At 27.4% G+C, this 18,159-nt stretch overlaps 1 protein-coding gene and 2 long non-coding RNA genes across 4 annotated transcripts; all 3 read right to left on the reverse strand.

Annotated features, from left to right (window-relative positions):
* Positions 1 to 2,639: 2,639 nt before the first annotated feature.
* Positions 2,640 to 3,170, reverse strand: LOC131630676 (uncharacterized). The gene is made up of 2 exons (XR_009292393.1): positions 3,042 to 3,170; positions 2,640 to 2,933 (listed from the first exon to the last, which is right to left on the reverse strand). It is a non-coding gene; the product is annotated as an uncharacterized LOC131630676 (long non-coding RNA).
* A 3,355-nt stretch (positions 3,171 to 6,525) lies between these two features.
* On the reverse strand, positions 6,526 to 7,291 carry LOC131630679 (uncharacterized). 2 transcript variants are annotated; one of them, XR_009292397.1, is made up of 2 exons: positions 7,175 to 7,291; positions 6,526 to 7,062 (listed from the first exon to the last, which is right to left on the reverse strand). It is a non-coding gene; the product is annotated as an uncharacterized LOC131630679 (long non-coding RNA). The 2 variants fall into 2 exon arrangements; XR_009292396.1 differs by having other exon boundaries at positions 6,526 to 7,010; positions 7,175 to 7,284.
* An 8,826-nt stretch (positions 7,292 to 16,117) lies between these two features.
* On the reverse strand, positions 16,118 to 17,493 carry LOC131630680 (uncharacterized). The gene is made up of 2 exons (XM_058901433.1): positions 17,182 to 17,493; positions 16,118 to 16,870 (listed from the first exon to the last, which is right to left on the reverse strand). Exons 1-2 carry the CDS (start codon positions 17,490 to 17,492, stop codon positions 16,582 to 16,584), a joined length of 600 nt encoding a protein of 199 aa, XP_058757416.1. The 5' UTR covers position 17,493; the 3' UTR covers positions 16,118 to 16,581.
* Between the last annotated feature and the right edge of the window lie 666 nt (positions 17,494 to 18,159).

Below are 18,159 nucleotides of genomic sequence, written 5' to 3' on the forward strand. Positions count from 1 at the left end.
TCAAAAGGTACACAATTGAATCAAAGCACGAGTATAAACAAACTAAACGTATTTACACACTAAACGAGAGATTATTCAACGGAATTTACACAAAAACATGATAAGTGTCACAAAAATATATATACAAAAGCACTACAAATTGGCACTTATCACGGTTGCACGTGACAACTAAGAGAAAGTGGTCATTGTGACAATAACGTATGCAAATTGTTGGAAATTTTAATTATATTTCAAAAGTTTTAAATATATTTTCTCACATTTTTAAGTGACATATGAGAAAAAAAATTATTATTAATTATCATTATTATTATTATATTATTATTATTATTATCATTGATATTATTATTAATATTATTATTAATATTATTATTTATTTTATGATTTATAATAATTTGACTTGATCAAATAATTGTAATTAATTAGTTTGACTTGATTTAGTCAAACCTATTACTTCATCTTCCTTTCTTTACATATAACAATTCCCTTACTATTTTGTGGAGTAGCGAAAAATAAAAATACTAGAACATATAACGTGAAAACTCTCTTTATTTTATATTCCTTATTCCTTTTAGTTTTTCCTAGTTACATATTCCTGTCAATATATTTCTTGTTGTTCTGTTACCTCGGATTTATTCTGAGAAGAACCTGTTGAATCCTGGGGGATTTGCACTTGTGAGGCGGATAAATTCTTAAGGACAGTGTTCTTACACTCATCGGATTTATCTATTTGTTTATTATTTTGTTGGTTTAATCATTATTATTACAAGAAGAGAGGATTGAATTATGTAGGTGACCAAATTCTATAACACAAACTTCTTTCAATAATGTTTCAAGTTTACTAAAAATACCCATTTTTTCCATATTACAAATATAATTGAAAGTGGCATTTTTTTGGAGGTATGGTGGGAATAGGTTGGGTCGAGCTAAACTTTGTCAAGCCTGAGTCTGGCCTACTAAAAAATTTAAAGCCTATGTCTGACCTGTAGCTTATCGTAGACTTATTTTCTTGCCCTGAACCTGACCTTTTTGTAAGCCTGATTGGCGTATTAACCTACTTAAAAGCCTATTTCATTTGAACATTTGTAAATAAGTCATTCAACTTAACTTTATATAGACTAACAAATTAAAAGATTAGTGAGATTAATGTTTGTTTGCATTGACTTATTTGAGTCTACCTAGTAGCATAAATTTATGACATTGTTCATAAGATTTATTTTCATCTTATTTTCACAATTTCTTCAAGATAACTAAGATTTATTTTATATTTTAGTTTAAAGTACAAAATACAATAAAATAATAATAAAATTATTCATATTTATTTATATAGGTCGGACTCATAGGCTTAAAAGACTTTTTATATGGCCTGTGGCCTAGCCTTTTTAGCTAAATAGGCTTATAAAAAAGTCTAGGCCTTTTCTATTTATATAAAAAGTTTGGCCTGACGTTGGCCTATGTAGGCTAGGCCATAGGCCCCTGTTAGTTGGTTTGGCCTACTCCCACCCCTAGGTATCTGTTAGATTATGATTTTTGGCTCAAGCACATTCGACAAGAGTGTGGATGTGAGTTAAAGACACAGGCTAGGCACAAGTAGCCAAATCATGTTTTTCAACTCCAAAATCCCAAAGATTCAACAAGAAACAAATTGATTCTCGACAAAGGCAGTTGAAAAAACTAAAGTTGTTTCTTGACATCAGTAGTGATTTTGCAGCGGTTCAAGAACCGAAGACACATGAAAGAAAACAGAGGACAAAGTTCCATGTAATAATGTATGTGTCGAATGTTAGAAAGACGAATATTGTTATCAACAGTTAGTGATATAAACAAGTATATATATATATATATATATATATATATATATATATATATATATATATATATATTTCGCCTCTGTTACAGAGGTTCGTAATTTTTCATTATTGTTCTCTATAGATTTCAAACATCTAAGTTACTAAGACAAAAGAATTTGTCCGAAATGAATGAACTTGTGTCTCATTATTGTTCTCTATAGATTTCAAACATCTAATTTATGATTTTCAATGTTTTCTTTAATGTTTTTATGATTTTCAACGTTTTCTTTATTCTTTCAAGCAACTCTGCATTTTATTTATTGAAATTTTTATCCAATTATTCTACATTTAAATACTAAATTATCTAGCATGAATACTATTTTTTCAAACAATTTTATTACTTGAATCCTTAAGTAAACTAAAACTGCTGATTTGGTTAATAAAAATATCAGCAAAAGTATAAATATATTTGTGGAAAAATTCTAACATAAAATATTTGTATTCTAGTCGTTAGGCGCCTGAATTGTGCTAATGTGTGAAGTGTCTTATATTTTAATATTATTGAATCTAAAATTTTGGTTTGTTGATGCTTTAATATATCAGAATTTAAAAAACTAATAGGATAAAATAGAATTTCAAATAGTTTAAAATAAAAATAGAAAAAGCCACACCAGCATAGCTGGTAGGTAGGGTTTTTTTGTCAGTCAAATTTATATTAGGTCTAAAACAACATAATCTTTGTAAAGTTGGAATTTGAAGTTTTTTTACAATAGAAAAATCAAAAGTTGTATAGACGTCAGAAGACAAAATATTTATTGATACAAAAATTAATTTATAAAGAAGAAGATACTCTAAATAAGAATTGACGTTATTTTATTTCATAGCCATAATCTTAAACGTAGAACTGAAATAAAAATTACACCATAAGGCGCAAACACAAACATAAAAACTAAGTGACAGAAAAATCGTTGTACTGATATTAGTTAATTTCTTGGATATGGTAATAAATACAGAATTAAGAAGGTATAAATTTCTTTGCTGCTACACAATTACACCAACCACCGACACACTTTGCTATCTTAGGTTCTCGACACTTATTTTTATGACATTCATAATCTCTAAAACATCGTCTACTAGGAAACCACGCTGAAAGAAGAAAATAGGATAAAGTAATGTAAATTATAGGAGTATTAGATAAAATATTGTGTACAAACTAAATAATAAGAGAAAATAAAAAGGATAAAAGTGTCTCACATTCAACGTTTGTAGCAACAAGAAATAGAGAAAGAATGTTAATTGTGACATAAACAAATTTCATAATTTTAGTCATATTTCTCACCTTTCCATGTAATAAATGATTTTATTTAGCTATAAACTATAAAGTGGATATTTATAAATTATAAAGTGGATGTGAAAGTGCATAAACATATTATATGTTTGTTAATGTTTTGTGTTTGTCTCTTTAACAAACAAAAAGGTCAAATTAAAAAATTAACTATCATGATATTTTTTAAATATATAAAATGAAAAATTACGTCTCTTTAAATTTTAGTTTCTTTCTTTATTTTATTTTAGTGGTCGTTTACATGAATAAAGAAATGATCAATGATTCTCACGAGTGTATATAAATTGGGTAAATTTATTAAGGGTAATGCTAACGAGTGCCCCCGGGGCACTGGTTAAGAGATTAAAAAAAGTAAGTTAAGCATCATTTAATAAAGTTAAAAGATATGTTTTTATCTAAAATATATGTATTCAATGCATTGAAAACATAAATGTTTAATTTTTTTAAAGAATATTCTGTGTATTCAATACATTGAACCTTGAATATTTTCTTTATTTAGAATGCTTAACCAGTGCCCCTGGGGCACTCGTTAGCATGACCCATAAAAAAAATTGTAGCTCTTGTGGAACTGTAAAAGACACTTCATAAAAATTATTATTAAATATCACTTCATTAAATTATGATAATTATTAAATGTTCCTTATGTTTATTTATGTATTGTGTTGGCCTCTTTAAGACATTTAAATTATTTTTTTCCAGAATCTTCCTCTCTTTCATTTCAGTCTTTCTCCCTTTTTTAAATATATTTTACTATAGATGTCATTTTCCTCAAATAAAGAAATAATCCAGTTATTTCCAATATCAACTTTATGTCTCATACAGTATTCATTTGAGGTATTTTGGTCATTCCAACATTAACATTGTGTCTGCCTATTAATTCTTTACAAAGCCTGCTATCTTTTTTCAGATTCGATAAATTAAAAATTTAGACCAACTATTAGAAAGTTAACATTTTCATACGAATTTCAGCAAATATGTAAAAATTTTGGAAAGGAATTAATTTTGACTCAAAATATGTAAAAAATTTACACAAATTTCAGCAAAATATTCATTTGTTGTTTATTAAGTTTTTTTTTTTTTTTAGAAAATTTATCTCAAATATATACTTAATATTGAAATAGATTTCATACAAAGTTAGTGAAATATGGCTAAAATTGATTTTATATTTGTTGTTATATGTTTTATTAAGTTTTTTTAAAAAAATTAATGCTAAAATAAGTTTTTCTTTTTCGTTCGTAACAACAATAGACAAAACACAGTTATTTTTATCCTGGTTCATTTGCAACTCAAACTACTTCAGTCCACCCGCCAAGGTGATTTCGTCTCTCTCAATCGAGGACTTAATCCAATATAATCAAGACTGAGTACAAATGGACAACCAACTGTTGTGACTAACAATACAATGCACAAGCCGACTGCAAGTGACTAACAATACAATGCACAAGCCAACTGCAAGTGACTAACACCTCTAAGAATGACTAGTCCTAGCCCTCTTGAGAAATCTGATTCAACTGGTCTCTCAAGGAACAATTACAAGTTAACTTCTAACGATAGCATTTCATATTGCTTCTAATAAGCTTTAATCACAACCGTGATTTTTCACTAAGCTTTTAGTACAAGAAGTATGAACTCAGTATTTTAAAGTGAAAATATTTTCTTCAGCGTAAGAGTTCACGTAAGTGTTCTTCTTCGTTAATGAGCTTTTTTGTATATGTATATATCTTTTTTTCTTTTCAAACAATCTTCAATATATATAGCTTCAAGAATTTGTCCGTTGTATTGATTTTGGAGAGAGCATTAAATGTTGTGTGTCTTCTTTTTGTTTTTGTTGCGTGTTTGCCTTTGTTTTTGTTTCTCCAATGAACTGCGTGTACTTTTTATTTCTCCAATCATTCTTGGAAATTGTTCCATATGAGTGCTTCAGTCGTCTTTTAATCATTATGTTTTTAACGGTATTTTATCTTGTATCATAACTTTGCATCGTGACTTTCTTCATAACTTCTATCAGAATTTATCTACAACGGTTGGTGCATTCAGAAGTTACTTCATTAGAACTTCAACGACTTTTCTTTTTCAGCGTTTGTTCAGCTTTACTTGAAGTTCATGTTCTGATGGTACTTGTATTAGAACATCTTCTAAAATGAGAAACATATAATTAGAGTACCACATTTACTTATACAAAATTTATTTAATTATTATCATCAAAACACTAAGATATGATTAAAACCAAACTATGTTCTAACACTATTCACTAAATGAATACAATTTTTTTAACGAGTCTGATCATTGTGGCAGCTTTAACAATGTTCACACTTCGGTGAGGGTATTTGGTTCCAGTTCAAGCAATGCTGGAGTGATTGCAAATTTCTCTTAATGGATTCTGGATGTTGAAGATGGGAAAATATCATAACCTAATGATGGATATGCTGATGTTACTATTCTTCCCGAATTACTTCTTTCTGATTATGTTGACACCATTGAGATGATTGTGACAAGTACCTATCCTTACCTCCTTCAAAACTACACAGATTCAAATTTTCTACAAAGTCGGGCTATTTTAGCTTCCACAATCGAAACTGTGGATGAAATTAATGATTATATCACAAATCTAATACCAGGTTCGTTAACTATGTGCATGTTCCTAATGGAGTTAAGTTCCTTTGTTATTTTCTTCCATTTAATCTTTACAATTTCATATGTCTTTAGATGATGCAAACGAGTTTTTGAGTAGCGATTCAATTGACAGAAAATAAGCGAATGACAATGAAGCATTTGAGCATTTGATACCTGAATTCTTAAGCTGTTTAAAGACTTCAGGATTACCAAATCATTCTATCAAACTTAAAAATTGGCACAACTATAATGCTAATACGCAATTTGGATCAATATGAAGGTCTATGCAACGGTATAAGATTGACGGTTACGAGGCTAACAAATCATGTCGTCGAAGCTAAGATTATTTCAGGTACTTATGTGGGAAACACTATTTATATTCCACAAATGTCATTGTCTCCTTCTCATTGTCCTTAGCCATTTAAGCTTATTAGAAGGCAATTCCCTATTATTGTCTCTTTTGCCATGACAATAAACAAATTTCAAGGTCAATCATTAGATTTTGTTGGTTTGTATTTGCCAAATGAAGTCTTCAGTCACGGTCAATTATATGCTGCCATGTCAAGAGTCAAGCGCAAATCTGATTTAAAGATCTTAATTCATGATAAAAACAAGGACCTTTTATCCCATACAACTAATGTGGTCTTCAAGGAAGTTTTTCACAATATTGTATACGTATTAGATTATCTCAATTCAATGGGTCAATATTTTAATGCTTTTCTTCTCTCTTTTATTTTAAACTACTACTAACCATTTATAGCTTAACTTATAATCTCCATATTATAAAGAAAAACATAATTTCATTTATCAATACTAATGATTTCAGGTGACTTGAAGATTTTTCTATTCAAGGCTACCTGCAGTATACAAGTCGTGTCATTTTGCGTATCGACACTATCTTCTTTATTATTAGTCGTTCTGATATATTTTTGCTATGTAATTCACTTTTACTTATCTCATTACAATTACATATTGTCTTGTACTATTACATTCATGACTACGTGATTAGTACTCGGATTCATAATTGCTATGTTTCCCGCTTACTTCTTCTTTCATTATATATATTTCTTAACTTTTATTTTGTAAAAGTCAAACTCGTACGAACGCACGGGTCTTCTACTAGTTTATTCAAATAGACAACAACAATGATTTTATTTACAAAACTAAGGAGGTATAAACTCTTCTCTAGCTACACATCTACACCATTTTCTGATACACATCTACACCATTTTCTGATACACTTTGCTATCATAGGTCTTTGACACCTAGATGGAGGACAATTCGAATCACTAGAACATGTCATATTAGGATATAACGCTGTAAGGATATATAAAAGATGATAAAATTATGTAAATTATATTAGTTAAAACATTCTGTATAAACTAAATAAGAAAATTAAAAAAAAAAAAAAAGGATAAGAATGACTTACATTCAACTTTCATAGTAGCAAAAATTTGAGAAAATATGATAAACGTGACATAAACAAACTTTGCAATTTTAGTCATATTTCACCCTTTTCATGTAATAAATGGTTTTATCATTTTAGAAATTATAAAGTTCGTCTTAAGTAGACCGGTAAAATAATTTGTAGCTCTTGTGGAATCGTAAAGACACTTCATAAAAATTATTATTAAATATTACTCCATTGAATTATAATTATTATTAAATGTCGATTATGTTTATTTATGAATTGTGTTTTCCTCTTTAAGACATTTAAATTTTTTTCCAGAATCTTTCTCTCTTTCATTTTTCATTTTAGTCTTTCTTCTTTTTTTTATATATATTTTACTATAGTTGTCATTTTCCTCAAATAAAGAAAAAATTCAGTTATAGTTGTCATTTTCCTCAAATAAGAAAAAAATTCAGTTATTTCCAATATCAACTTTATGTCTCCTACAATATTCATTTGAGGTGTTTTGGTCATTTTAACATTAACATTGTGTCTGTCTATTAATTCTTTACAAAGCCTACTATTTTTTTTCAGATTCGAAAAATTAAAAATTTAGACCAACTATTAGAAAGTTTACATTTTCATACGAAAATTTTAAAAGAATTAATTTTTACCCAAAATATGTAAAAAATTTACACAAATTTAAGCAAAATATTCATTTGTTGTATATTAAGTTTCTTTTTTTTTTTTGAGAAATTTTATCCCAAATATATGCTTAATATTGAAAAAGATTTCAGACATATTTCAATTATATAGAGAATTAGATACTAATTTCAGATAAAATCACAATTGTTATATGTTTTTATTAATTTTTTAAAAAATTTAATGCTAAAATACTATTCACTAGATGAATACAATTTTTTTAAACCTCACTTACCTCTTTCATTCAATAAATAACCTAAATACTATGTCACAATGTTAATGCACATATTTATTTTTCTAATATGTAGTTTAGGTAAAGCTAATGTAGTATCATATAAATTTAATTTAAATAAATGTAAGTTAAGTTATAGAAAAATCTCAATTGCTAAAATGTAAAGATATAATATTAGGAATTTTCTTTGTCCACCTCCCTATGGGGGTCACCCCCAGCGAAAACCCCAATTTACCCCTGCTTCGGAGATGCATCTCCGAAGTATTTTTTTTCTAAATTTTTCCAGACTTCGGAAGTGCATTTCCGAAAACACTAAATGGGGGGTGTTTTCGGAGATGCACTTCCGAAAACACCTTTTTTTTTAGATTTTTTCAGACTTCGGAGATGTATCTCCGAAAAAATCCAAAAACCATTTAATTTAGGGAAATTAATTAATAAAATGATAATAATAATTAAAAATTTTGGGATATTAATTAATTCACCTATCATAAATTTGATATAATATAATTTATGAGTTATGAATAATAATAATTTTATATTTTGCTATAATTTAGGAGTTATGAATAATAATAATTATATATTTTTATTTTGATTCATATTTTAAAATTTATCATTTAGTTTTGCTAAATTGATATTAAATTTATATAAATCCGTTAATGATATATTATTGGCTAAGACATGAACTAAAAGCAAGAAAACATGTCTTTTTAATATTAAAGAGTTTTGTTTTATTATATCCTTAAATTGTATATTTGTATAAGTTAGATGATGCTATTTATTGCAATTGATTCATATTAATATCAATTAACTAAATTCTAATATTATTTACAATTGATTCATATTAATATCAATTAACTAAATTCTAATATTATTTACTATATAATTATTTGAGTTAAGATTGTGGAGTTAAGAAATATTTTGTTATAAACAAAAAATTTGGGATTATATAATATATTGATATTGATATGTTGCTTTTTAATTTGCTTGAAATATATTTTAATGTGGGGTAGTGGCGGAGCCAGGAATTTTAGGCAGTCTGGGCAAAAACTTTACATCATTGATTATTCATCTGTTTTAATTTTTACACCATATTTTTACTAATTTTGCCCCTGATTTTGTCTAAAAATCGACTATTAAATTAGGGAGAGTACAAAGAAAATAGGGGTTGAGCCCAGGCGCCTGCCCGGACTAGCTGGGCCTTGGCTCTGCCCTGTGGGGCATATAATAATATATTATATTAAAAGAATTTAATTTGATGTGTGCATATAAGTATGAATAAAATGATTTGAGATATTTTATTTTAGTATAAGATATTATTTTATTTTATTGATAACAAATTAAGTAATTATCGAAAATACGGATATGATATGAATGAGAGAAATACGTGAAATAGAAATATAGTTATTTAAAAATAATTTTACCTTATTTATTTTAGTTTAAAAATATTTTGTTTAACGAAATTAAAAAAATATTTTACCTTATTTAAAAATAATCAACGAAAATACCAATAATATAATTTTTCATTTAGTTTAAAAAAATGTAAAAAAAATTTTGTCTAAATTTTATTTAATGAATAAATTTTATATTTAATTTTATATAATTCAAAATTTATTTATGAAATTAGAATGTTTTTAATTTATATAAGCTAGTAAAATAATTTTTAACTTTAAAATAGTTTAGGAAATTTTGATTCACCTTGATTTTATTGATTCACCTTATTTTATTGATTCATCTTGATTTTATACCCTATTAATTATATTGATTCACCTTGATTTTAATTTTTTAATAATTACTGTATTTTTTCGGAAGTTTATATCCGAAACATTCCAAGACTAAAAATTGGAATATTTCGGATATGCATCTCCGAAGACACCCCTCAAGGGCTGTTTTCGGAAGTGCATCTCCGAAAATACTTTTTTCGTATTTTCGGAATTACATTTCCGAAATCACCTTTTTTCTCATAAAATAAGTGATTTCGAAAATGAATTTCCGAAACAGGAGATATTTTGGGAATTTCGCCAGAGGTGGTCAAGAAAGTAGAGAGGTGGGTAAAGAAATTTCCTAATATTATAGGATCAAAAGCATGTATTTATAAGGAAAAATACTTATTTTATCCTCTTACCTATACCGTTGGTTTTATATTTGTCCCTTAATTTCTTTTGGTGTCATCTTGGTCTCTTAGGATTTGTTTGGTTTAAGAGAGAGATTTTAATGGAGGGAGGGTAGAGAAGGGGAGGTGAGGATTTTTTTCAATCAAATAACTATTTGGTTCAAAAGAAGAGAGATGAGGGGTTTTAATTAAAAATATGTTTGGTTCAGAAGAGAACTGGAGGAGTTTTATTAATAAATTACATTTTTATCATTAAGATCTTAAATAAGTGATATGATATTTAAATATGAAAAGTTCATATATTTTTTGATAATAAAATTTTTAATATTGAGGGACTAAAACATTATAATTTACCAGAACATTAATAAATTGAATACACTTATTCAGATTATAACTCTCTGACACAAATGAAATTATTATATGCTAATAACAAATTTTAAATCGTGATGAATGATCTTAATACAGAAAATAAGTTATTAATAAAATTAATAATTTAAAATTTTTAGTAAAATAAATATACAAAAATAAAATAAAGTGAATGATTTGAAATATAATAAGATAAATTACAATATTAAAAGAAAAAATGAACATTAAAAAATATAAAAATAATGCAATGATTATGGTTTTATATTTAGTAAAAAAATTTAGAAGTTAGATAATAGTTATAATAAGTTGATAGAAACAATCGAGAGAGAAATCACATAGAAGAGAGGTAGTAACACGAAGAAAAAATCGAAATACTAAAATTAAACTGAGAATTTTTTAGTAACTATAATAATTTTTTACATATTAAAATTCACATTACCTCATCTTCCCTCCAAATCCCTCCAATTTAGATGGAAGAAAAAAGTGTGATTTGAAAGAATTTTGCTGCCCTTCCCTCAAAAAATTTAAACCAAACATATTTATAAGAAATTTACACTCTCCTCCCCTCCCTTCCCTTCCATCTACCCTGGACCAAACACACCTTTAACTTTTATAATATTTTATTTTAGTCTTTTTCGTATAATTAACGATGGAAATTTTTTGAAATCCGTCTCTATATCCGTCTCTAATTAGGTAACAAAAGACTAAAATTAAATGTTTTAGAAGTTATGGAACTAAGGTAACACGAAGAAAAATGAAATTAGAGACATTGATTTTAAATAATATAATTATTATTAAAAATTCTCATTTGATACAACTCATATATATATATATATATATATATATATATATATATATATATATATATATATATATATATATATATATATATATATATATATATATATATATATGACATATCATTTGAGAAAGATATTCTTATGTGATAATATGAAAATGAATATGAACCATTAAATTTTAAAATAAAATGTGGAAATTATGTGTCATTATTTTTTTCCCCCTCATCTATTATTAAAATAAATGATGGATGAGAGAGAAAAAAGGAATGACACATACTTTCCACCATTTAGTTTAAAATCAAATAGTTCAGATTTATTCTCATGTTCTCACATAAGAATAGCATTTTCATAGTATACGTCCGATATATATATATATATATATATATATATATATATATATATATATATATATATATATATATATATATATATATATATATATATATATATATATATATATATATATATTCTTACTCCAGGAGTAAGTTATCAAGACTCACTCTTCATCATGACCATTGATTTTTTTCAATCTAATGGTTAAAATTAATAAGTAATTAAATGTGGAGAGAGAAAAATAATACTCATTAATTTTAGCCATTAGATTGAGAAGAATTAATAGTCATGATGAGGATTAAATCTTGATAACTTACTCTTGGAGTAAGAATATCCCTCCTCATATATATATATATATATATATATATATATATATATATATATATATATATATATATATATATATATATATATATATATATATATATATATATATATATATATATATATATATATATATATATAGGGCATATCTAGTGAGAATGAATAACTTATATGAGAATGTGAGAATGAATAAGCACCATTAGATTGAAAAAGGAATGGTTGAGATTAAATTGTGATCTTTAATAAATCATGTGTCATTAAGAGGAAAGAGAATTTATTAATCAAATTTTAAAAAATATCTTTTAATCTCAACCATTAAATATAAATCCAATAGTTGTTATTACATTCTCATATTCTCATATAACTTACTCATTCTCATATGATATGCCCTATATATATATATATATATATATATATATATATATATATATATATATATATATATATATATATATATATATATATATAGCATATCTTATGAGAATGTGAGATGAACCTAAACCATTAGATTTTAAAATAAATAGTGAAGATTATGAGTCAATATTTTTTCTCTCTCCTCCATCATTTATTTTAATTATGGAGGAGAGAGAAAAAAAGATTGACACATAATCTCTACAATTTATTTTACAATCTAATGCTTCAGATTCATTCTCATGTTTTCATATAAAAATGTCATTCTCATGTTATACGTCCTATATGCTTCAGATTTATACGTCACATAATCTCTAGCATATTTATTTATTTTATATGAAAATTTTGTTTTATTTAAAAAAGCTGAGTTCAAAAAAAAATAATGAATACATTTATTTAAAAGGTAAAGTAATGAGTATTTGAAAGCTATAGAATTAAAAACTATCGGTTAAATTGTATCACAACAATAAATAAGGGTATATATTTGAAAGTTATATATTTAAATGAATCAAAACACAATAAATAAGGGTAAATTAATGAGAAAAAATAATAAATATAATATTCAATATCAATGGACAAATAATTTGAGACAAATAAAAATAAGAAAGAAAACACCTATTGTGAGACAGAGAGAATAATTTTTATAATCAAATCATTAAGAGATCTAAACAAAAAAAAAATTTAGTTTTACAATTTATGGGTGAGGTGAATTTTACGGGTTGGGGGCGAATTTACCCAAAACACAATTGTTTTAAATAAGTTTTTATTTTTGAAAACCATTTTTATTCAATAATGCATTTCAACTCTTCTTTTTGAATTAGTTTGGGCCTATTTGACTGTGTTTAATAAATATACCCAATTTATATAAGCATAAATGATCATTTCTTTATTCATGTAAACGACCACTAAAATTAAATAAATAAAGAGTAAACTAAAATTTAAAGAGACGTAATTTTTTATTTTAAATATTTATAAAATATCATGACAGTTAATTTTTTAATTCAACTTTTTTATTAAGTATGTTAAAGAGACAAACACAAAACATTAACAAACATAATATGTTTTATGCACTTTCATATCCACTTTATAATTTATAAATGAAAAATTTTATTGTGAAATTATATAATTGACTTCTTTAGTGAAGTCACTAATCTAGCGAATGAAAAAGTAATATTGACATAGTTAATGCCACATATCACATATGGTACATAACATTTATCATGTATCTTCAAATTTATTAATATTGCAATTAAATTTCTAACAAATTAAAAGTGAAAAATATTATTATCTTTATATTATTTTTAATTTTAGTTTTTTCTATTAAAAAAAATCATCACCATGAATCTGAATGAGAATTTTTCTCTGCCATGCACAAAACATGTGTTTGATCAAAATACAAAATAAACTCTAGATATATAAACCAAAATCATATTCGTATGCTGCTTTTTTATGTAGTAAGACATATTATCATTACACTGATTGAACACAAAATTGCATAATCGTGTTGTATAGTGAAGCTCTGCTACACAATATTGTCAGATGTGATTGTCTTGGACAGTGCGGCGATAGAAAAATACATAAATAAATCACTTTTCTTTTTTATCTTAAATGTATTAAGTTACGATAAAAAATAAATTAGTTAGGTAAAATTGTCATTTAAATTATAAAATTAATTTTATCAAATAAAAATTATTATAAATTATTGTCTCAATTAAGTTCAAATAAAAAAAAATTTAATTAGTAAATTTTTAACTTAATGGAAGACTAATACACAATTTCATATAAAACACTCATCATATTTTTTCTGCACTATAAAATATGACATATGCTATTATTTTATTGGTCATTTAAAGTAACTTCATTAAAGAAGTCAATTGTATGCCTTCACCATAAAAGTCAATTTAGTGGTACAATTTATGGATGGGATGAACTTTAAGGATTTGGGGCGAGTTTACCCAAAACACAATTGTTTTAAATAAGTTCTAATTTTTTAAAATTATATTCATTCAATAATCCATTACAACTCTTCTTTTTAGACTAATTTTGGCCTATTTGACTGTATTTAATAAATGGGTCATGCTAACGAGTGCCCCAGGGGCACTGGTTAAGCATTCTAAATAAAGAAAATATTCAAGGTTCAATGTATTGAATACACAGAATATTCTTTAAAAAAATTAAACATTTATGTTTTCAATGCATTGAATACATATATTTTAGATAAAAACATATCTTTTAACTTTATTAAATGATGCTTAACTTACTTTTTTTAATCTCTTAACCAGTGCCCCGGGGGCACTCGTTAGCATTACCCAAAATTAAACATTTATGTTTTCAATGCATTGAATACATATATTTTAGATAAAAACATATCTTTTAACTTTATTAAATGATGCTTAACTTACTTTTTTTAATCTCTTAACCAGTGCCCCGGGGGCACTCGTTAGCATTACCCAAGTTCTAATAGTGAAATTAGGTACTCTTGGATAGGGTAGTAAATACCGCTACACATGTACAAATACGATTGACACAGGCTTTGTTTGGATTGATGGAATTGGATGGAGCGGAGCGGAATAGAATGGAATAAAATGATATTCCGTTGTTTGGATAATTTAAAAACGGATGGAGCGGAGCAGAAATGAGTGGTATGGATTCCATTCCATTCTATCACTTACCACCATATTCCTTCCCCTCCGATTTGGGCGGAATGAATAACTTGTCTTATTCCGTTCTAAAATTTCCAAACAATGGAATGGTACATTTGTTCCGCTCCGTTCCACTCCGCTCCATCTCACTCCGCTCCATTTCATTCCGCTCCGTTTATTTCGTGATATCCAAACATACCAATAATTGTAGATTTTTTGCACTTATTTTGATTACAATCTGAATCTCTAAGACAACGTCTATTACCATGCCACGCTGTAAGGAGAAAAAAAGTGATAAAGTAATACATATTAAATTAAATTCGTTAAAATATTGTGTAAAAAGTTATTTAAAAAATTTAAAAAGGATAAAAATGGCTTACATTCAACGTTTGTTGCAGCAAGAAATAGAGAAAGAAGGATAATCATGACATAAACAAACTTTATAACTTTAGTCATATTTTTTCCCTTTACATATGATAAATGGTTTTATCATTTTATAAATACAAAGTTCATCCTCTCTTCAAACCAACAAAATAACATTTAAGCTCTTATGGAATTGTAAAAAACACTTCATAAAAGAGAATTTCTTCACCCACCTCCCAACCTTCTTGGCCACCTCCGGTGAATTTACCACAATACCCCTTGTTTCAGAAGTTCATTTCCGAAACGGTACTTTTTTTTGGAAAAAAGGTGTTTTCGGAAATGAACTTCCGAAAACGTGTTTTTTTTAATATAAAATATTGATTTCGGAGATGCATCTCCGAAATAAAGTCACTTTTCAGAAAATGTGGTGTTTCGGAAGTTCATCTCCGAGCGCACCCTCCTTGGAGGAATTCGGAAATGCACTTCCGAAAATAGGTCTGGACAGAAGAAAATGAACAATTCGCTTTATTTAATCGGGTGAAAATTACAACGATAATATTATATAAAATTAAAGTTACATATTGCTAAACACGGGTAGGTGGGGATGAGAGAGTGGTGGGGAGAAAAAAAGGCTTCCAAATTTCAAAAGGTTTATTTATTATTTTAATAAAAATACGTACAACTGAAAGTAACAAATGACGGAGGAGGTGTAACCGGAGCCGAAACATATGACGGAGTAGGTGGATGTCCGGAGGAAGAAGACCCGGAGGTACGTCCACCGCGAGACAAAGGAGCCAATCAATGTAAGCTATAATTTATCATTATCATCAGGGGACGTCATTACAAAAAATTGGAAAAAAAATCTTATTATTTTTAATCTTGATTTTTTAGAAATGACCTCCCCAGATGATAATCATAAACTATAGCTTACATTGATTGGCTACTTTGTCTCGTGGTGGACGTGTCTCCAGTTCTACTTCCTCCAGACATCCACCTCATCCGTCATATGTTCCGACCCCGGTTACCACTTCCAAAAACTAACATGATAAATCCAATACAAATACACTGTGCGATACAATCCGAAATCAGAACAAAACAAAACAAAAACATGTTATTCTGCCCGACGAGCGTTACAAAATACACATCAAACAAAAAAAAACACGTTATTCTTCCCGACGAGCGAACTCCTCCGAATGAAGATAATTATACCAATCTTCATCCCACTCATTATCAGAACCATCAGCGTTGATCACGCCTGAAGGCTGAGCCTGCGCGTCCGAGCCATGGACTCCCAGGGGACGAGAAGCAGAACCAGTCAAAAGCTTCTTCTTCTCCTTCACCTCCTTCACCTCCTTCACCTCTTTCACCTCCTTCTTTGAAGAACTCTTTCTTCCCTTAGCGCCCTCTTTAGAAGACGCAGTCCTGCGTGCTTGTTGGTTGTCTGACATGTTCCTGTAAACAGTTGAAATCGATTAATATGCGAGACAAAATAAAAAACAAAAAAATTTGAACTTCTGATACAATTCGGAAGTTCATTTCCGAAAACTGGGAGGGAGGTGTTTTCGGAAATGAACTTCCGAAACACCCCTGCGATGCAATTTTCTGCAACTTCCATGTCAGACCCCTAAATCAACCTTCAAACCAAATCAAAATGCTTCTAAACAACCTAAATACTACTAACAACCTAGCCATATATCATTTATGTAATTAAAACCCTAAATAACATGCATTTGAATAATAGATCTAAAAATTTCAAAACTTACAAAGTGTTAGGATTGAGGGCTTTTGAATGTTGTTTAGCAGTGTGATTGGAGCCTTGATGCAGCTTTGGAATTCCGTTTGCACAAATTTTCGCCTCTGCCACTTTTTGTTTTGATTTAGGGTAAATGATTGGGGGAGGGGGAGTGTTTTGATAAATCTGCAGAAATCGCAGTATTTCGGAAGTGAACTTCCGAAATAATTGTTTCGGAAATGAACTTCCGAAGTAAGTCAATTTTTTTAAAAAAACACGCTTTCGGAAATGAACTTCCGAAGCAGGGGTAGTTTTGGTTTTTCGCAGGAGGTGACCACCCATAGGGAGGTGGGTAAAGAAATTTTCTCATAAAATTATAATTACTAGTAAATGTGTATTGTGTTTTCCTATTTAAGACACTTAATAAAGAGATTATATTAAAAATATTTCAACCAAATTTATAGTTTTATAACTTTTCATGATAGATGGGGAAAAAACAAAAAAATATAAATTATATTTTTGGAAAACGCATATACATACAAGTGAGTGTATCATTATATAAGAACTAGTAAAGGACCCGTGCGCCCGCACGGGTCACGTAAAGTCGGTATAAATATTAAATTAATTTAATATGGTTATCGTTAAAGAATTATATTAAAATATATATTAATTAAGCGAAATAATTTCTTCAATGATGATTATCATATCAATATTAATTTAATTTATCAATTTGTAGTTGTTTTCAATGATGATATTTATGTTGGATAAAAATTAAAATAATATTAGAGATAATTAATTATTATTGTTGATTACAATTTTAACTCTGAAAAAATATAGTTCTTGATAAAAAGTAAAAAAATAAATAAAAATTGAGATAATGTAGTTATTATGTACTATCATTATCAACAATTTTTATGGGCTCCCACCCCTAGTATGTCTACCCGCCTTTTTTTCCGCAGACGCACATTATCAACAATTTTTATGGGCTCCCACCCCTAGTATGTCTACC

This window comes from Vicia villosa, unplaced genomic scaffold (assembly GCF_029867415.1).
Source record: "Vicia villosa cultivar HV-30 ecotype Madison, WI unplaced genomic scaffold, Vvil1.0 ctg.000715F_1_1, whole genome shotgun sequence".
Classification (NCBI taxonomy): Eukaryota; Viridiplantae; Streptophyta; class Magnoliopsida; order Fabales; family Fabaceae; genus Vicia; species Vicia villosa.